The sequence below is a fragment of the Saccopteryx bilineata genome, chromosome 2, assembly GCF_036850765.1.
Source record: "Saccopteryx bilineata isolate mSacBil1 chromosome 2, mSacBil1_pri_phased_curated, whole genome shotgun sequence".
In the NCBI taxonomy this organism is placed as follows: Eukaryota; Metazoa; Chordata; class Mammalia; order Chiroptera; family Emballonuridae; genus Saccopteryx; species Saccopteryx bilineata.
The window spans coordinates 292,592,850-292,614,874 of NC_089491.1; the positions used below are offsets into that span (position 1 = coordinate 292,592,850).

Here is a 22,025-nt window from a genome sequence, read left to right on the forward strand (position 1 = left end):
ACCAAGCCAGCGACCTTGGGCTCAAACTAGTGAGCCTTGCTCAAACCAGATGAGCCCACGCTCAAGCTAGTATTGAGCACAGACTGGGACGTGGAGGACCCAGGTTCCAAACCCCCAGAGATCGCCGGCTTGAGTGCTGGCTCATGTCGTTTGAGCAAGGCTCACCAGCTTGAGCCCAAGGTTGCTGGCTTGAGCAAGGAGTCACTTGGTCTGCTGTAGCCCCCCAATCAAGGCATATATGAGAGAGCAATCAATGAACAACTAAGGAGCTGCAATGAAGAATTGATGCTCCTCGTCTCTCTCCCTTCCTGTCTGTTCCTATCCCTCTGTCTCTTTCTCTCTCTCTGTCACACACACACACAAAAAACCATGCTGTTAAAAAAAATAGTAATATTACATTACCTTGACATTAATTTTTCTATGTACTATTTTTATGTGTAGTAACCTGATTTTCACAATGGTACTATAAAAATAACAATGCTAGTATTATCTATTTTATTTCTTTAACATATATTTTTCTCTTCAGTTATATTTCACTCAGAGTATATTAAAATGAGCTTATAATTCCTAAGTGCACTACTACCAGTGATGCAGGACAGAGCTTGGCAGCATGGTTACTACTGGGGCAATTCAGTGTATGATTTAAATCTACCCATAAGCAATTCATAATATTTACTGATGGATAATTATTAATTATTACTATTCTTTCTCTTAAGAATTAGAGTAAGTGCATTTTTAATTTTGTTGCTCATGGAGTTCTATGATATCAAAATTTTAGTCATTAGAGAAGTCTATTATCAAATGTCATGAAATCCTAACTTTGCTCTTTTTCTCTAGCAAATACTGCTTCAGACAAAAAACTTCTAATTGTTATTGATACAAATATTCTGATGAATCATCTCAAATTTGTTAGAATTTTGAAGATAACAGAAATCCCAGGTATTTATAAAACATATTTACTGATTCTGATTTTATTTCAGTTGATATTTTAAAAGGAATGTGCTCCCCCAGCCACATTTTCTTTTGGATAGGAAGCATAATCAGCTTAAGTTAAAAAGAGCCTTCACAGGTTAACCTTCTTTGATCTTCAGTAGTATTTATCTTTGTATATTCTTTTGACACATCTGATTTTAATTTCTGTTTCCTTTTTTTTTTTTTTTTTTTTTGTATTTTTCTGAAGTTGGAAACGGGGAGGCAGTCAGACAGACTCCCGCATGCACCCAATCGGGATCCACCCGGCATGCCCACCAGGGGGTGATGCTCTGCCCATCCGGGGCATTGCTCTTGCCGCAATCAGAGCCATTCTAGTGCCTGAGGCAGAGGCCACAGAGCCATCCTCAGCGCCCAGACCAACTTTACTCCAATGGAGCCTTTGCTGCGGGAGGGGAAGAGAGAGACAGAGAGGAAAGAGAGGGGGAGGGGTGGAGAAGCAGATGGGCGCTCTCCTGTGTGCCCTGGCCGGGAATCGAACCCAGGACTCCTGCACGCCAGGCCGACGCTCTACCACTGAGCCAACTGGCCAGGGCCTAATTTCTGTTTCTTACATATTATCTCTTCATTTAGATTGTGAATTCCTTACTTTATAACTTTCAGTTCTCCAACAGCAGTTTGATTTAGTAGTTTTAAATATTTGTTGACTTCTAAGATATTATTTTATATTTTAGGTTTTGATGGGCTTGTGTTAATAATTCCCTGGATTGTGGTGCAGGAATTAGATCGTATGAAGGCAGGAAAACTACTGAAATATGCCCAGCACAAAGCTGTACCTGCAGTTCATTTCATCAATGACAGTCTCAAAAATCAAGATAGAAAACTGTGGGGTCAATCAATACAACTTGCATCTCAAAAACTTTGTAAGTATTGCTCTATGAGGGTACTTCCTGGTTAAGATTTGATTGGGTACTGACTCATTGGAGAGAAATGGTGCAAAACTTATAAAAAATTATAACTATTGCAATGTGAAATGGCAGGCTGTAGTGATGGGGTGGGGGTAGGGTATTTAGGCTTGGTTTGAGGGGTCTTTAATTTTTTTTTTTCATTTTTTTGACATAGAGATAGGGACAGATAGGGACAGACAGACAGGAAAGGAGATAGATAGATAGATAGATAGATAGATAGATAGATAGATAGATAGATAGATAGAAAGAGAGAGAGAGAGATGAGAAGCCTCAATTCTTCGTTGCAGCTCCTTAGTTGTTTATTGATTGCTTTCTCATATGTGCCTTGACCGGGGGCTACAGCAGAGCGAGTGACCCCTTGCTCAAGCCAGTGACCTTGGGCTTTAAGCCAATGACCATGGGGTCATGTTTATGACCCCACGTTCTAGCTAGCAGCCCCATGTTCAAGCTGGTGAACCTGCACTCAGGCTGGATGAGCCTGTGCAAAAGCTGGCAACCTCAGGGTTTCAAACTTGGGTCCTCTGTATCCCAGTCCGACGCTCTGTCCATTGTGCCCCTCACCAGGCTGATTTTTTGAAGAGCTTTTAAAGGAAAACCAGAAATAAGTGTCTATTATAAGAGTTAAAAAAATATTAAAATGTTTGAAAATATTAAATTGAATACTTTCGATGGTCTTTTTGCTATGCAAAATTTCTTTTTTTTTTTTAAATGTTTTTTTTAAGACTTTATTCAATTTTCAGAGAGGAGAGAGAGGGAGAGAGAAAAGGGGGGAGGAGCAGCAAGCATCAACTCCCATATGTGCCTTGACCGGGCAAGCCCAGGGTTTTGAACCAGCAACCTCAGTGTTCCAGGTCGACGCTTTATCCCACTGCACCACCACAGGTCAGGCACTATGCAAAATTTCACATGAAGAAATAGAATAATATAATGAATCCATTTTTGCTTATCACTCATTTTCAGTGATTGTCAACATTCTTAGTTATTCTCTCATTTCCTTTTTCTTTTACTTCCAACTCCTGGAACTTCTGCAATACTTTGAAGTAAACCCAAATATCATATCATTTTACTCATAAATGTTTAGGTATGTGTTGTTAACGGATAAGGTTTGTTTTTTTTTAAACAGATATTTTTTTGTAAACACAAATAACAAAATTAACTCCTGATCTAAGCCATCATTTCAGTAAAGTCCTAGTTGTTAATAAGAGATAAGAATTTTGCTTACTCTAATCTTTTCTTTTTAGTTTGTCGATAGAAATTATATTTTATTCTATAATCTATAATCCCAACACCTGCTAAGAACACTTAGAGTGCTTTATGGCTATTCTCTAGATCCTTTTCCAAATGCTTTACAACTAGTATTGCATTCAAATCTTATGTTATTATGGAAGATATCCTTATTAGCCCCGTTTTGTTGATGAGGCGATTGCTTGTCCTAGATGAAAATTCTTTCAATAGATTAGGTTTGAAAATTATTTTAGAAGAGTTCATTGTAGAATAAACGTTTTGGCTATGTTTATTAATTTTAAATGCTTTTTTATGTTTCTTTTGACTTCCATTTTCATGTGCTTTTTTGATACTTTGACTTCAGTCTGTACTTTTTGATGATTAAGGAGGATAAATCGAAGTCTATCTCAGACTTCTGTGTTTCAGTTTCTGGGTGTCTTCCATGAAATCCATGTTTCACTTTAATGTTTGCATCTTATTATTTGACCTTAGTTTTATTAAATTGCTGACATTGCTTTTAGTTATAAGGTTGTAGAGATAGTAATAGTTTATTTGTGTAGTTGTCTATGTCAGGGAATACATAAATGGAGATGATTATTAATAGGTAATTAACAAAAGGAATAAATATAACTAATTAGCCCTTTGTTCCCTGCATAAATTTTTCTGTCTATTGGCCATTTTCAATTTCTTCTGTATTTATCTTTTATTTTTTTCTTTATTTTAATTGCTTTTAAATTCAGAAAGTTACTTTTTCCTAACACCTGCTAGGACCACTTAGGGTGCTTTAGTGCTTTGGGAGTATGAATTAGTAACTTTTCAGGAGAGCAGTTTATCACAGTTTATCAAGAAGGCTAAAGATATTTATCTTACTAGAGATATATCCTAAAGAAATAGAGATGCTCACAGTGATTTATATAAAAATCTTCATCACAGCATCGTTTATACAGCAAAAATTTGAAGCAATCTAACAGAGAAGTTATATATAATGCTATAGTCATATGAGAGAATACTATGTTTTTTGAAAAATATTAATGGTATATAATAACCTAACTCTTTTAGATATTCTTGGTGTGTAAGTACAGCCTAGATCAGGGGTCCCCAAACTTTTTACACAGGGGGCCAGTTCACTGTCCCTCAGACCGTTGGAGGGCCGGACTATAAAAAAAAAACAAAAAACTATGAATAAATCCCTATGCACACTGCACATATCTTATTTTAAAGTAAAAAAACAAAAAAAACAAAATGGGAACAAATACAATATTTAAAATAAAGACCAAGTAAATTTAAATCAACAAACTGACCAGTATTTCAATGGAAACTATGCTCCTCTCACTGACCACCAATGAAAGAGGTGCCCCTTCCAGAAGTGCGGCGGGGGCTGGATAGATGGCCTCAGGGGGCCGCATGTGGCCCGCAGGCCGTAGTTTGGGGACCCCTGGCTTAGATTATTCATATGATAGGATTTCTAGTGTGGTTATTGATAATTGCTTTTGCTAAATTTGCAGATGGATTGAGTGATGAGAACAATGATGATCGAGTATTAAAATGCTGTCTTCAGTACCAGGAATTATTTCCTAGTTCTCTTGTTATTCTGTGCACGTGAGTTTCATGGTCATTTTATTCCTTCTTTTTTGTGTGTGATAGAGACAGAGAGAGACACACACACACACACACTGAGAGGGACAGATAGGGGCAGATATGCAGGAAGAGAGAGAGATGAGAAGCATCAATTCTTCATTGCAGCACCTTAGTTGTTCATTGATTTCTTTCTCATATGTGCCTTGACGGGGGCGGGGGCTACAGCAGAGCGAGTAACCCCTTGCTCAAGCCAGCAACCTTCGGGCTCAAGCCAGTAACCATGGGGTCATGTCTGTGATCCCATGCTCAAGCCAATGACCCTGTGCTCAAGCTGGTGACCTCGGGGTTTTGAACCTGGGTCGTTGCGTCCCAGTTCAATGCTGTCTCCACTGTACCACCTCTGGTTAGGCACTTCTTTTTTTTTTAATAGCAGATTACACCAAAAAACTTTGAAAAATTGTACCGTACCAAAGATCAAAAACATGTATACTTTATAAATCTGCCAGTAAGTATATTCAATTGTATAGCATATTCTTTTTTTTTTTTTTTTTTAATTTTTATGAGTTTATCTGAATGAAACTGATGACATATGTCAGGGACCAAGATCTCAAATGCTCCCTTCTTTTTTTTTTCTTAATTGATACATAGCATATTAGTTTCAGGTGTATAACGTAGTGATTTGATGTTTGTTTATGTTATGAAATGATTACTAAATTAAGTCTAGTTAACATATCCATTCACCATACATAGTTACAAAAATATTTTTTTCTATGATGAGAACTTCTAAGATCTATTCTCTTAGCAATTTTCAAACTTGCAATATAATATTACTAACTATAGTATATTCACCATGCTGGACTATCTTAAATTCTTATGTGTAAATTGTGGAAGAATAAGATTTGAATCTCAAACAGATAACATTTCTTTTTCATTTAATTTATATAAGATTAGAAAACTTTTGAAAAGCAAGAAAATATCAATTTAATATCCCAATGAAATAGATCAGAAATAAAAATCTGATGTTTATGGTAATGAGGCAAGAGGTTAATTATTAGTATGTGGGAAGAGGCTCATTTATGTTGTAATTCTGTCCTTGGTGCCCGGATTGGAGGCCTGGATTTACCCCTTCCCAACTTTGTGATGTTTGAAAGTTGCTTAACTGAGTTTCCTTATGTGTAAAATATAGGGACAGTAATAATACTTGCCTCATAAGGTGTTTGGATTCAATCAGATAATGTAGATGAAGGACTTAGTGCTTAGTACACAGTGTGGTCTCAGAGGTCTTTCCTCCTTTTCCCTTTCTTCCTCCTTCCTTTCTTCCATTTCCAAGTAATATTTTCTTTTATTTTTTTAAGATTTTATTTATTCATTTTAGAGAAAAGAGATAGAGAGAGAGAGAGAGAGAGAGAGAGAGAGAGAGAAAGGAGGGGAGGAGCAGGAAACATCAACTCCCATTGTGCCTTGACCAGGCAAGCCCAGGGTTTCGAACTGGCGACCTTAGTGTTCCAGGTCGACGCTCTATCCACTGTGCCACCACAGGTCAGACCTCTAAGTAATATTTTCATAACTTAGTTCTAAGGTGAAACTGCCTTATAATGCTAACTAATATTGTATTCATCACGTATGAGCAGAGGCTCTGGGAAGCATTTTTTTTTTTTTTTTTTTTTTTTTGGTGTGTGTGTGTGACAGAGCTGGAGAGAGACAGAGAGAGGGACAGATAGGGATAGACAGACAGGAAGGAAGAGAGATGAGAAGCATCAGTTCTTCCTTGTTTTTTAGTTTCTCATTGATTGCTTTCTCATATGTGCCTTGACCAGGGGACTACAGCAGACCGAGTAACCCCTTGCTCAAGCCAGTGACCTTGGGCTCAAGCTGGTGAGCCTTGCTCAAACCAGATGAGTCCGTGTTCCAGCCGGTGACCTTGGGGTTTCGAACCTGGGTCCTCCGCATCCCTGTCTGATGCTCTATCCACCGCGCCACTGCCTGGTCAGGCTCTGGGGAGCATTTATTTCAGTCCTTTGAGCTCTTGCTTCCTTGGTTTGACTTAAATAAACTTTTATAAAAATTCAAAAGAGAGAGAGAGAAAGAGAGACAGAGGGAGAGAGAAAGAGAGAGAGAAAAAAGGCTCTGATGGAACCAAGAAGAGTAGTTTTAATTTGCAGTTTTAGTCTGAAAATTAATCACTGCAAAATAGAGTTTTTTACAGATTCATGATCATGCCTAAATTCTCTGTGAAATGGAGTTGTTATGGAAATAAATGGCCCTAAGATTTTTCTTGTAAAGGGACTCAGTCAATTATCATTTTAGCTGTCTCCATAGATAATGCTATTCTTTTTGGTGTTAAAGGAAATATCAGCGATTTCTATTTCTAGGTTTTAAATTGTTTTTGAATTTAGAACATACCAGTTCAGAGTTTGTTGAAGGCTGAATAGGATTAGTAATATGCTAATCATGTTGAATTTTAAATTAGCTGAATTTGAGACATAATTGTATAATTGTTATTTTTTAGTTCAGCTTCGAATGAAAATTAAATTGGTAAGACAATTAAATTTTTGATCAATTCTTTATTATTTATGCAGTGACTTATTTGTGATTAACAGATGTAACATTTTTTAGTAAAATGAAAATCTGTAGTAAAATCTTATTTTATCTGCATTATTTTCAAGATGAGCCTGTTTTTTTATTTTTTCTCTGTAAATAGCAATAATAATTATGTCTACTGTGGAAGTCATTCTTTTTTTTTTTTTTTTTTTTTTTTTTTTAGCAGACAGAGTCAGAGAGAGGGACAGACAGACAGGAAGGAAGAGAGATGAGAAACATCAGTTCTTCATTGCGGTTTCTTAGTTGTCCATTGGTTGCTTTCTCATATGTGCCTTGACCTGGAGACTACAGCAGACCGAGTAACCCCTTGCTTGAGCCGGCGACCTTGGGCTCAAGCTGGTGAGCTTTGCTCAAACCCGATGAGCCCACGCTCAAGCTGGCGACCTCGAGGTCTCGAAACCAGGTCCTCTGCATCCCAGTCCAACGCCTTATCCACTGCGCCACTGCCTGGTCTGGCGGAAATCATTTGTATATATTGGAAGCGTTCATTGATATTAGCTAAATGAATGATGATTTTGATATTAATTGGTAATGATAATAATAGGAAAACCTATAGTATTATGTACTATGCACCATTTATGTGCTTTACTTATATTAATAATCTTAAGTATAGGCTAGCAACCCCCTGTTGATATCTCTAGTCCATATCTGTCTTCTAAATTCTAGACTAGTATGTTCATCTACTTATTTGATAATCTCTATTTAGATGTCTCCATAGACATCTGAAACTATCGTCTCTAAAAACAAACTCTAGTTCTTTCCTTCTAAATTATTCTCCATCTGAACAAAAGTTCCACCTTCCACTCATTTTCTTTTAAAGCCGGAGCCTGAGGAGTAATTTTTGATAACTGTCTTATTTTTCTCATAATCCTTGTCTAGTTAATTAGAAGGTCCTGCAGGGTCAGCTTTCTTTATCATTCTTGCATCATTCTATGTCAAGCCATGGTTCTTTTTCTTCTTCCTTTTCTCTTCATAGACTTCTTCCCTGTACTTCCACACTTGCTTTCCTTCATTTATTCTTCAAGTTATATTGGTTTTTAATTTTTAAAAAGTTTCATTGTGGAGATTTTAGCAATATTCAAAGGGAAGGGGAGTTAATCAAAACTCTTAAGTCCCAGCTACAATTATCAAAATTCTTCTGTTATTTATCTATACCACCATCCATTTCCTATCCTCCTATATGATTATTTTATACAGTTCTGTGAATTTTGAGGGAAAATGTACCTTGTATTGGAATACACATTTTAACTATACAGTGTTAACAGTGGGTATATTGGTGTAGTGCCCATCACTCTCTATATCAGTGGTTCTCAATCTTTCTAATGTCGTGACCCCGCAATACAGTTCCTCATGTTGCGGTGACCGCAAACCAAAAAATAATTTTGGTGGCTACTTCATAACTCTAATTTTGCTACAGTTATGATTCGGAATGTAAATACCTGATATGCATTATGTATTTTCTGATGGCTTTAGCGACCCCGCTGGAGTCACTACCCAGAGGTTGAGAACCGCTGCTCTATATAAAGGACACTTCCATTACCCCCCCCCCCCCCCCGCGCGCACACACACACACACACACACACAGAGTATTGCTTTTTTCTAGTTGCTTAAGGTGGAAGCTTGGATCATCTATTTGAGACTGCTATAGAATTTCCTTTATGTACTGCTTTAATTGCATCCTACACATTTTGATATATTGTACTTTTATTTTTATTCAATTAAATATTCTTTATAATTTTTGTGCTCTCTTTGACTCATAGGTTATTAAGATATTTCTTAATTCTAAATATTTGCACATTTTTATTATTTTTTGTTATTGATTTGTAAAGTTTAGTTCTGTTATGACTTGAGAACATACTTTATATGATTTTTATTTTTTTACATTTGTTAAAGTTTATGGTCTACCTTGGTGAATTTATGTGCACTTAAAAGACTATATATATATTCTGTTCTTGTGGGTAGAGTATCCTATAAATTTCAATTTGGTCAAGTTGCTTAGTAGTGTTGGACATTATCTGTCTACTTATTCTTTGATTATTGAGAGAGGAGTATTGAACTTTCCAGCTCTAACTGGGGGTTTGTGTATTTCTTTTAGTTTTATTTCTCTTTATGTATTATGAAGCTCTGTGGCATGATACATGCACATTTAGGATTGTTTAGAGTTTTCTTATTGGAAAATTATATAATGTCTCTCTCATTATGTAATGTCTTTCTTTGTCCTTGATAATATTCCTGGTTCTGAAGTCTCCATTTTTAAGTATTCCTGTTATTTTTCCAGTTTTGTTTTGGGTAGTATTTATATGGTATATCTTTTTCATCCATTTATTTTAACCTACCTGTGTCTTCATATTAAATATTTTGTGGACAACATATAGTTGATACTTTCTTTTTTTATCCAGTCTGACAATGTCTGTCTTTTAAATAATGAATTTATACCGTTCATATTTATTTGGTTGGATTATATTCTACCATTTTGCTAATTGCTTCTACTTGTTTTATCTGTTTTTCTTTCTTTTCTTGGGTTGTTTATTTATTGTACCATTTTATCTCCATTATTGCCTTATTTATATCTTCTAGAAGAAACTTTTTTAATGGTTGCCCTAATGTTTACAATATACATCTTTACGTGATCAAATTCTATCTTCAAATAATATTACATATTTATGTGTCCTATAAGGGTCTTACAATAGAATATGTCCAGTTTCTCTTATTCTTTGTGCTGTTGTCATAGATTTTACCTTTACATAAACACATAACACATAAAACTTTGAAGTAATTTTTGCTTCACACATTTACTGTTTAGAGGAATTAAAATGAGAAAAAAATGAATATTTTAATCTTGCATTCCAATTTGAGCATTCTTCATTTCTTTTTATAGATCCAAGTTTCTATCTGGTGTCATATTCCTTCTGCCTAAACAACTTTCTTTGACATGTGTAAGTCTTTTGACAATGAAATTTTGAGTTTGTCTTTTAATGTCTTTTATTTGTTAATTATTTTTGAAAGATGTTTTTGTTGACTTTCTTTTCCTGGTATTTTAAAGACGTCACTCTCTTTTCTTCTTGCTTATATGGTTTCTGATAAGAGTCTGCTGTAAATGTTCTTTATTCCTCTGTATGTAATGTGTCTTTTTTCCTCTTATTGCTTTCAAGATTTGTCTTTTGCTTTTTTAGCAGTTTAACAGTTTTTAGCTTTGCCCAGGTGTTTGTGTGGGGGAGAGATTAGGGGAGATGTTTTCTGCTTGATGTTCTCTGAGCTTCCTGGATTTATGGATTGGTGCCTGTCTTTAGTTTTGGAAAATTCTCAGCCATTATTTCTTCAAATATTCTGTTTTTTTCCCCCCTTTTTTTCTTCTTGTTTTACAGAATTACATGATAGTCAGCCTCTGAGGTGATCCCAGTGATTCTTGCCTCCTAGCATTAATGCCCTTGTGTACCAGGTAGTTGTCTGTGTGACAGATAGCATTCAACAGATGTAATGGTATGTTATTTCTGAGATTAGGTTGTACAAGACTGACCCTTCCTTTCTGAGTGCTCTCTTGCTTCCTCCTGTCTCTTGGATCACTTGTTCTGGAGAAGCAAACTACCATGCTGTGAGAAGCCCTATAGAGATACCCACATGGTGAGAAAATAAAGCCTCCAGTCAAGAAGCAGAAGGGGCTAAGGCCTTCTAATGACCATATAAATGAGTGCCAATTAAACCTTAAGATGGCTGCAACCCTAGGCAACAGCATGCTCCAACCTTGTGAGTGACCCTGAGCCAGAACAGTCCAGTCCAGCTGCTCCCATATCAGGAACTCTGAAATAATAAATGTTTATTTTAAGCTGCTCAATTTTCAGATAATTTGTTACACAGCAACAGATAACTAATTTATGTACATATATTAGATTGCTGCTTGATATTGTCCTGTAGTTCCTTGGATTTTTTTTTTTTAATTCAGTGAGAGGCAGGGAGACAGAGACAAACTCCCGCATATGCCCTGACCGGGATCCACCTGGCAAGCCCACTAGGGGGTGATGCTCTGCCCATCTGGGGCATTGCTCTGTTGCTCCAACCTAGCTTTTCTTAGTGCCTGATGTGGAGATCATGGAGATATCCTAGGTGCCAGGGCCAACTTGCTCCAATAGAGCCATGGCTGCAGGAGGGGTAGAGAGAGAGAGAGAGAGAGAGAGAGCGAGAAGCGAGAGGGGGAGGGGTGGAGAAGTAGATGGGCTCTTCTTCTGTGTGCCCTGACCAGGAATTGAACCCAGGACACCTACACACTGGGCCGATGTTCTACCACTGAGCTAACTGGCTAGGGCCTCCCTGGACTTTTTTAACCTTTTATTCTCTTTTTAATTTGGATAATTTATTTATTTTTTACCTGTCTTCAAGTTTTTTTGTTTCTTTCCTCTCCTCTTCTAGTCTACTGAGGAGCCTGTTGAAGACATTCTTCATGTCTGTTACTTTGTGTTTTTATTTCTAACACTTCCATTTGATTCTTCTGGTTTTCATCTATGCTGAAACTGCCCATATAATTTTGCATAGGCTTCATCTTTTTCATTAGAGCCTTTAACATATTACTCAAAACTAGTCAGATAACTTCAACTTCTGTGTCAGAGCTGAGTCTGGTTCTGTTGATTGCTTTATCTCTTGTCCATGGGTTGCTTTTTTCTGGACAGAATTTATATGCAGATTTTAGTTCACGTGCTCTGTTGTTTCCTCTCTTCTCCAATTTCTCCATTAACTTTCTGTCTGCTTTGGCCAGACCCCTGGACATTGTCTTCTGACCTCAAGCCATTAAGGCTATATTTATTATATATTAAGACACTGATAAATTGGGGAATGCCCTCAGGCAAAAAGGTAGATACTTATAGCTCTCACCAGTGTGTTTTTTTTGTCTTGAGAGTATACTCTCCTCCAGCTTCTGCCTGCATTTTGTTACTTTCTAGTGTCTTCTGATGGTTTGCTTTTTTTTGTGTGTGTGTGTGTGTGGACCAGATCTTTTAAGTCTCATCTGTGGGAAGGTTAGTCTGACCAAGCTACTCTGCCATGAACAAAAGCTAGATATCTGCTGGACTCTAGAATGATTGAGTAAACACAGATCTGATCATGTCACTTTCCCATTGAAGCCCTTAACATGTTTTTTTCACTTATTAATGCCGTTGCTTTTCTCTGTAGCCATATTAACTGGTCTCATGTACTTTGACCTAATCATATATCTTTCAGCAAATAGCAAATACACACTGTTTGTCTTATGCTCACTTGGAGTAAATTTGTAATTGCCTGCCCAGTGTAAATTATTTCTATCTCTATTTATTTCTCTTTGGAGGATCATATTTCTGTATCAAATCCATATCCCACATATGAAGTGTAACTTTGGACAAGTTACTTAACTTCTTTATACCTCAGTTTTTCATCTTTGAAATGAGGATAATATTATTTCCATTCCTACCTAAAAGGCTTATTGTGAGAATTAAATTGAGTAATATATGCCTACAGGGCTTAGGACAGTGCCTGGTACCACAGAAACACTCACTAAATAATAATTATTATTCTTTAAAGCTCATATGATGTGACTCAATTGTGTGTTAAGTATTTTATCTTCTCTATTTAAAAAAAGTTCTCTTCTGTTAAGATATATGATGAGAATACAAACCTCTGACTAGATACTGTGTGTTTTGAGTTGCCTTGTGATTTCTCTTAAAAAAAATAGAATATTTTTTCCTCCTAAACCAACCCTAGGGATGATAGAAATTTAAGAAACAAGGGCCTAATAAGTGGTGTGAAGTCACTCAGTAAAGAAGAATTGAGTGCAGAGTTCCTGAACGTTTCTGTGTACAGGACTGTGTGTCATCAGCCTTGTGTTTCTAAGCAACAGTTGAAAGAAGGTAATATTCTTACTATGTAAAATAAGAAATGTATCTAACTTTATATACTAAGATTATTGAATATAATTGGAATTAATAAATTTTTATCCTGTACATTTAAAATAATATTGTTTGGAATATTAACTCACATATAAATGGTAGAAATAAATGAACATTATAATTATAATGCAATATAATTAACAATATTGCTTTCTACATGTAATTTTAAAAATTTATTTGAGTTTTTTTTGTTCATGCACATACAGTTTTACATATTTATAATCATTGTGTGCTTACTATTTTGTACCTCGCAGAGTACCTTTTAAGTTAATAGTAGCTGTAGGACATGTTCATTTGAAGTGGAGAGAAATTTTAGTTTCTTTTTAAATTAGCTTCATATTCATACCCTTCTTTTAATACTCTAAAAACTCAATAACAGAAAAACTTAAAAGATTCTAGTACAAGTTCTTTTTGTTGTATGTTTATTTTTTAACCATTTAAATTTTTTTACTTAAAACCAATATTCAAGAAAGGTGAATCCAAAATGCATCCTTTTATACTGGCCAACATAACTAAGTACAAATGAAGTCAATTGTGTACCTTATTAGCATGATGTCAATAAAACAAGCTCTCCCCCACCCCGATCCTCTGCCCCCTGGCAGACAGAGATAAATGATTCTGTACTACATGATGATACCATTAGGTGAAAACTTTGGTTTATGCAGTTGCCTTAGTACTAGTCCTTTTAAAATTTAAAATTAATTAAGAAAGTTAAAGGCGGCCTGACCTGTGGTGGCGCAGTGGATAAAGCGTCGACCTGGAAATGATGAGGTCGCCGGTTCGAAACCCTGGGCTTGCCTGGTCAAAGCACATATGGGAGTTGATGCTTCCAGCTCCTCCCCCCTTCTGTCTCTCTCCTCTCTCTCTCTCTCTCTCTCCCTCTCTCTCTCTCTCTCCCTCTCCTCTCTAAAATGAATAAATAAAAAATTAAAAAAAAATAAATTAAAAAAAAAAAAGAAAATTAAAGGCTTTTTTTCCCCACAGAATAATCCTCTTTTCCTGAGAATAATCTGTTCTGTAATAGAGCTTTTGATAGATGATGGAGTCGTATATTAAGTCTGACATAATTTAAAAACACATTCCACCTTTTCCCTTTGTGGGAAAAATGATTATTAAAGTCTCTAATACTTTATGCACTGTCATATATAATTGTATAAAAATTCATTTATATACTTGCTACTTATTTGATCTTTGTGGTAATAAAATTTCCTTAGTTATAATATTCAAAATGACATTTAGAAGGAGTGACAGGATATTTAGTTTATATATATTTATCCAGGGTAACTTGCTTTCAGTTTGCCCATTATATTACAGTCATTTTTAAATCCTTAGTTGGTATTTGTAGACATAAGCCAATTAATATTTTGAATTTTGTCGTAAAGAAATTATAGTTGTTTTCAGATATCAAATAGTAATGTTAATGAAGTGTTATCAATTAAAATAATAAAAACTCATTTAGGCCCTGGCCGGTTGGCTCAGCGGTAGAGTGTCGGCCTGGCATGTGGAGGACCCGGGTTCGATTTCCAGCCAGGGCACATAGGAGAAGCGCCCATTTGCTTCTCCACCCCCCCCCTCCTTCCTTTCTGTCTCTCTCATCCCCTCCCGCAGCCAAGGCTCCATTGGAGCAAAGATGGCCCGGGCGCTGGGGATGGCTCCTTGGCCGCTGCCCCAGGCGCTAGAGTGGCTCTGGTCACGGCAGAGCGACGCCCGGGAGGGGCAGAGCATCGGCCCCTGGTGGGCGTGCTGGGTAGATCCCGGTCGGGCGCATGCGGGAGTCTGACTGTCTCTCCTCGTTTCCAGCTTCAGAAAAATACAAAACAACAACAACAACAAAAAAAAAACTCATTTATTGGGCATAAAAGTAAATACGTCAGAATTTTGGTCCTTTCAAAACAATTTATTGATGTGAGTTTCATTGGACGAATATACTATTTTTTGGAGGAAAGCACATTTTGATTTATAGTACTTAATTTCTATTATACATAGAGTCAAAGCATTCTCATGATTTTTCTTTTTGAAAATAATAAAATTGTAATTCACATATCACACATTACTTAAATTTTTATTTTAGTGAAATTATTTAGTTGTCTTTTGTCAAATAGATAAAGCATTGCTAATGTAATATGTTTATGTTGCATCAAAAACAGCAATACTGGAGATACATGTTTCTAAATACTGTTTTTAAAATAAAGTATTGATTTGTTTTCTAGGTAATTAAAATACTAATTATATACATAAGATGTTTATTGTTTATGGTCAAATACTAATTACATATGTAAAATATTTACTATTAGTCTTCTAAGTAAAGCTTATAACTGTTTTAAAGAAGCAACACCTTTGGGAGAGAGTAATGAGGAAGAATCTACAAATTCTGGACTACTTATTCAACTTGAAAGCATAGTATCTGATCTTGAAAAATCTCTTGGAACAGCTTTATCGTCAATATTAGAAACAGAAATGAAAATTGCTTTTGGAAACCTCTGGATGGAGGTGATTATTTCAACTCTATTAGTTGAAAAGTTCTTTTTTATTGCTAAAGATTAGTTACCTTATTTTAAGAAGTATCTCTTGTAAGCTTTATTATAATAATATCACTTTCTGTTTTTTCTTGAATTTTTTGAAATAATATTTCAAAATGGACATATTCAAAATATTAGGACTATGTTTTACTACTCATTTTTTCAATGAACAAATACTTATTGTGCATCTACTGTGTGTCAAACACTTTGCCCCTCTGGGGCTTAAATTGATTTCAGAAAAACTTCTCTTATTTAGTTTGAGTCAAATTGTGTAGTGTTGGGAATTCCCTTAGCAAGATATATATATTCAGAAAGAGAAAGTTCTATTTTGTCTTATGTCATATAAATATGAGAATCAGAGTATAAATTTGATCATATTAGCAAGATATTTTGAATTTCCTTTAAATTCACATTTCTCTACAATCAGTAAAACACCACATTTGGCAGTGGTGGCCTTTTTAGTTTAATGTTTGTTTGTTGTTTACATTTGTAGTTAGGGGAAACATTAGTCCCCATGAGTTGTAGATTGTATGTATTCCAGATAGTCACTGAGATACTAATATTTGCCTATAGTGTGTTTGTTCTTGATTATATTATCAGGGTGAGGAAGAATGCACAGAAGGCTCTTGGAGGGTTGACTTAAATTGGGTATCTCATAATAGAATCTAGAACAGTAATTTTATGTGAATGACTCAGAAAAGGACATGGTAACTAAATGATCAATCTTCTTTATAAAGATGTCTTTGTGAGAGTATAGCAAGTGTTAATTATAATTGATAACTTTTTTCTGTATAGATTTTTTTTTGCCAGTTATATGAAATTAATTAAATTGATTTCCCTATGAATAACCATGTTGAAAAATAGATTGATGACCTTTGCTAATTAAAATTGTGCTTCTCCTGATTAGAACTGTGATTTCTTTTTGCACATGTAGTTTCTGAAACTATATAAGAATTAATATTAGTATCATATTTAGAAAAGAATTTGCAATGGAAGCATTTTAAAATTATGATTGGCTTTTAATAAAACATCTTTTAGTTTAAAAAGAATTCAATTAACTATATTCTTCTCAGAAATATGTGTAGGCATTCCTAAATAAGTAGAGTTGACCTTTAAACAACTTGGGGATTTGGGGTGCTGACCACCCATGCAGTTGAAAATTCATGTATAACTTTTGACTTCTGAAAAACTTAACTGCTGATAGCCTACTGTTGTTGACCAGAAACCTTATTGATAACATATACATTCAATAACATATAATTTGTAAGTTACCCATATGTATTATATAGTGCATTCTTACAATAAAGTAAGCTAGAGAAAAAAATGTTATTAAGAAAATCATAAGGAAGAGAAAATACATTTTATAGTACTGTACGTATTTATTGAAAAAACTCCACATATAATTGGACCTGCACAGTTTTAACCCGTGTTGTTCAAGGGTAAATAAACTCTACTTTTTAAAAATAATAGGAATAATAAATAAGTGAGTAGATGCTAATATTTTCTAAATACTTTTTAGATGCTGTATTTGAAACCACCGTGGACTCTAATGCATTTAATACAGTGCTTTAGAAAACATTGGTTGGCTGTATTTGGATTAATTATGGAAAAGAACTTGCTTTTAACCATTGAGAGCTTATATGAAAATCTCTGTAAAGGTATAAACCTTTTATTTTGTTTTTAGCAGTGTTGTATTAAAGTGAGACTAGCAGATATAGTCCCCAGAATGTGAATTGTATAAAATTAGTTCTTAATCATTCATACTTCTGATTTCTAAAGGGAATTTGTGGCAGCTGGATAAATGGATAGTTTATAGAGGTTGTGACTATTAATGATATCATTGTTGATGTTCCTTGATTTGTGAATATATATTTAATAATGCTTAAAAACTTTTTAAACAACATTTTACAGTTTATTCAAGTGCACAAATAGATTTATTTAGATGTTTTTCATTTCTTACTGAGTTTAATGCTAATTGTGACCACATTTCATATACTAATTTTAAAAATAGTGGGTCATGGTTTCTATCTAAAATATGAGTAAGGACTAGGCTTTGGTGCGTAGTGAAATTTAGAACCGGAAGAGACTGTAGTTAGCCACTTATTTGGTGGTTTTTAAACTATGCTGTACAGAACCTCAGGCTGCTTTATTTTTAGAATTTAAGGTGAAGTGAGTTTATTAGTGAAGCAGTGAGATAAAGAGTGGGCTACTCCACAGATAGAGCAGCCCCCCTTTTAGCGGAATTTGCTTCCTTTATTGAGGTTCATTTAATCTTAATGGGGGGGTATTGGATATTCAGGCTTTTTCAAGTGCCTTTGGAGTTGCCACCTATGGAGGTAGAAAGGTTGATGGGAGCCTGGCAAGTAGTGGGCCTTTGGCCTTCAACCCCAGCTTTACCCAGCAGCTTCCTTTTCTCTGTTTGTATATATATATATATGGAGATTATATATGTAGGATTTGAAAGAAATGTTTCTCTGAAAAGAAGAAGATGTGAAAAGCAGTGGTCTAATGTTATTAAAGCCCATGTTTTGTGGTCAAGGAAATATCCTGAGAGGATAAGTGATTTGTCCAAAGTCAAACAGCTAGATTTGTCTTGCTATCCCTTTAAAAAGCAAAGTAAAACCCCAGGGGATTTAAAGTGCCTAGTCAGTGTCTTATAACTTGTACAAAGTAGATGTTGTATGAATATCTGTTTTTCACAGTTGCTATTTTTCAAAGACACTTTCTAGGTATTGTGTTTAACCATAAAAGTTATTTATTAGGGATATTATTATATGAGACATGGAACAACATATTGGACATGTTTTCAAAGCATTTTTATAAGATATATAGAAACATTTTTTCATATCTTTTACTAGGGGCATAATTTAATTGATTTCTAAAAAGTCCATACACCATTTCATTTTCAAAAATGGGGTATTGAGTTGCTGTCTTCCATTTGTCTCTTTTTCCCAGGGGTAGGCAGTGTTTTGCTCTTACATGCAGCTTAGAGGTAGAAGGCAGCAGCTCTTACTGGCAATAAAGAAAGAAGTGAAAAGACAGAGACTGTTTCTTCTGCTAAAAATAGTTTTTGGAATCATTATGTGCATTATTTATTGATCTTTGGTCTAGAAGAATCTGATGCCTTATGTTTACTGACTTGTGAAGAATATAAAATAGAATTGTAAAAGTGCTTTCTGCTCTAAGAATATCTTGAATTAGAAAAATCACAGATTATTTTGTTTACAATCTAATAGTATCCTCACTGTTGAATTATACATATGTTTAACTTTAGGAATCTTTAGATCAAGTCATAGAAATTGTATGGAAAATGACTGGTAGCTTTTCTAACTTTGTTATCCATATTAACGTTAGCTTAAATATTGTTCATATGCAAGCATTAAACTGTTTCAGTCATGTAGATATTGTGTATAGGTACTGGATTTATCACTATTTCCCTTTTACTTGTAATCTTTGTCAGAAATGAAATGATTAATTCATTCGAGGGCATAAGCCTGAGTGCACGTAGTCTACAGTGAAGAAGCACCCTTTAAAAAAGCTGTGCCCAGTTTTACTAGGTTCATAGAATCTCTATTCTGTCCTGTATGCAGCGTCTCTCATCTCTTTTCCCCCCAGGAGCTTAAACTAGTCATTGGCTTTAAAAATAACTAAAAGTGTTTTGTAAAGAAATATACAATATGTTTGTTTGGAAAATTTACTAAATTTATCTTTAATTTTCATTTTACCTTTCAGTATTTCACAAGCATATAATTTAAATTTCTTTCTTTCTTTTTTTTTTTTTTTACTCACAGTGCTAGTGAAAAACCATGCTGGTGTTTTGGACTAGAACAGGCGCTGAAGCTGTGAACCCTAAAACAAAACACATTGTAGCATGGTTGTTTTGAATTGAATGCCTTTGAAAATTGTTAGTAACATTCTATCTTAGTAATGGAAGAAATTCTTTTTGAGTTTTGGTGACAGTAGAAAGAAAGTTACTTAACTTCATTGTTCATAACTTTTTAAATCTGTGAAATTATTGTCAATACCTCTCCTAATTGGTTTGGGAATTTAATATAATTTTAGTTCCTTGAGAGAATTATACATTTAAGTTATTTCTTGTAGATCAACTCATTTTGCTAATGTACAGAGGGAAAATTCTGCTAGCTTCTCTTGCCCCGAGTTTACTATTACCCAGATTATTTATTTTTTGCTAAATGTGTCAAACAGAGATAAAATAGGTTATTTTCAATAAACCTATCATATGTCATGTAATTTGAAGTTAAGTTACAACATAGTAACTGAGTTGATTATGAGAGGTACCACATATAATTTATGTACTTACCACCAAAATGTAACTCTTCTGATGACTCCATAGTGATCCATATGTGAAACAACCTCAGTTTTGAAAATCTGTATGTAGTTTAACTCATTTATTTGGTGATTATCTCTGTTTCTGGAAGAGTATGTTTTTGAAGCTGACCATGTTTAGAGAATTCCTGGAATCTAAGTTCAGAATACCAGAGTCAACTTCAAGAACTTTGTAACGAAGTCTGTTTAATTGTTTCTTCTTACACTAGAGAGATAAATCAGGAGTGGTTTGTAGGCATAAATGTGTATTCTTCTTAAATCATGATTAACATTAGATTGGTTTTCCAAAGACATTGTGAGTTGTATACTCATTCTTATATATTTTTTTCCTTCTTTTCTCTCACCAGCTAACAATGCAGATTTTACATCAGTGAAATTCCTGCTCCAGGATTCTCAAAGCCTATTACATGCTTTCAGTACAAGGTCAAATTATGATGGTATTCTTCCACAAGCCTTTGCTCAAGTAAACAAACTACTCCAAACGTTTACAGAGGTAATACACCTTTGGAATGCCATTTAGGTTAGCTGATCGCATACATCCTAAATGTATTTAGCAGACACCAGTAGGGAAAGGATAATTTGATTCTAACTTATTCTGACATACTGAAGGCATTAAGTAAAATATTAAGTGCATTGAATGTTGAATAAGCACTTCTTGTTACAAATTATAAAACACATTCTCTTATGGAAGTGGTGTCACAGCAGTTGTTGGTATTTTAATTATTTTATTTATTGGATGGAAGAAAGCTATGCACTGTTGTTTGAATACTCGTTTCCCAGTGCTGTAGACCAGTGGAGGACAATGTGCATCAAAATACTTTGGAAATTTTTTTAAACATGCAGATGCCGAGCCCCTCTCAAACTTTGTTCAGTCACATTTCTGGGAGTGGTGTCCAGAAATATTATTCTTGTTTTACTTTTTATTCTGAAATAACTTCAAACTTACAAAAAAATTGCTAGTAGTACATAGAATTCTCATGTATATCTTTTACCCAGATTCCCCAGTGTTAACATTTCATCACATTTGCTTTATTGTTTTCTCTGTGTTCCTACCTACTTATCTTATCTTTCACATTTTTTTCCTGAACTTCTGAGAGTATATTGCAGATGAGATTCCCCTTTACCCCTAAATACTTCTATATATATATATATTTCCTAAAGAATAAGGATATCTTATGTAACAATTATAATTAAGCAGGAAATTAATATTGATGTAATATAATTATCTAACTTGTAGGTCTCATTCATACTTTACCCATTAACCTAACAAATTTTCAATGAGTCTTTTCATGTTATTTTTATGCATTCTGGCCCTGATGTTATTTTACCCCCTTTAAATTAACTAAGTTTTATCCCTGATGATAATCTATTTCTGCAGTCCTCTAATTTCAAATCTAGAAAACTCTGGGAGTTTTAAAGGCCAGAAGTAGTTCAAAAAACTCAGTATCACAATTACTAGATAAAATTATTGAGATATATATCTATCACTCTTGTTTGTCTCTGAGCTTTTGAATGGGCTGGGTCTGTCTCAGTGATTGTTCACGGCCACGGCAGTCCAACTACCTGTGAAGTAATGAAAGGGTTAGATGAGACTAAACAGTCATAGTTGCTGAGCAAAGAACTAACTTGCTTAAGAGAGTATGTCATGGAATAAAAGAACCATCTTTTTAAAATAAACTTAATAGGATATATGTAATAATTCTGGAAGAAAGAATTGATTTAAGGGATAAAATGATCTTTTGGTTTAAGATGACCAAAACATTGGTAATTGTATTTCTTTAAGGCAAGTATGGCTTTTAGAATTATTGATAGGAAAGAGTAGACCTGGAAATTTAGCGGGTTACAGCTTGAGTATTGTACTTGAATTGAGGTGGGGAAGATATATTATCCTTTTTCATCACAGAACTGAGCCCTTTAGTGAAACATAGTGAACAGGATGGAAAGTTCCA

At 34.8% G+C, this 22,025-nt stretch overlaps 1 protein-coding gene across 8 annotated transcripts in view; it reads left to right on the forward strand.

Annotated features, from left to right (window-relative positions):
- The window catches only part of SWT1 (SWT1 RNA endoribonuclease homolog), a 79,243-nt gene that overhangs the window by 21,023 nt on the left and 36,195 nt on the right, over window positions 1-22,025 (forward strand). For 7 of the 8 annotated variants that reach the window (XM_066261332.1, XM_066261333.1, XM_066261331.1 and 4 more), the window contains 7 exons: window positions 838-939; window positions 1,665-1,853; window positions 4,628-4,721; window positions 13,026-13,171; window positions 15,537-15,700; window positions 17,249-17,387; window positions 20,424-20,569. In XM_066261332.1, the coding sequence (XP_066117429.1) occupies window positions 838-939; window positions 1,665-1,853; window positions 4,628-4,721; window positions 13,026-13,171; window positions 15,537-15,700; window positions 17,249-17,387; window positions 20,424-20,569 (980 nt within the window). The remainder of the gene's footprint in view (window positions 1-837; window positions 940-1,664; window positions 1,854-4,627; window positions 4,722-13,025; window positions 13,172-15,536; window positions 15,701-17,248; window positions 17,388-20,423; window positions 20,570-22,025) is intronic. The other variant, XM_066261338.1, reaches the window with a different exon arrangement.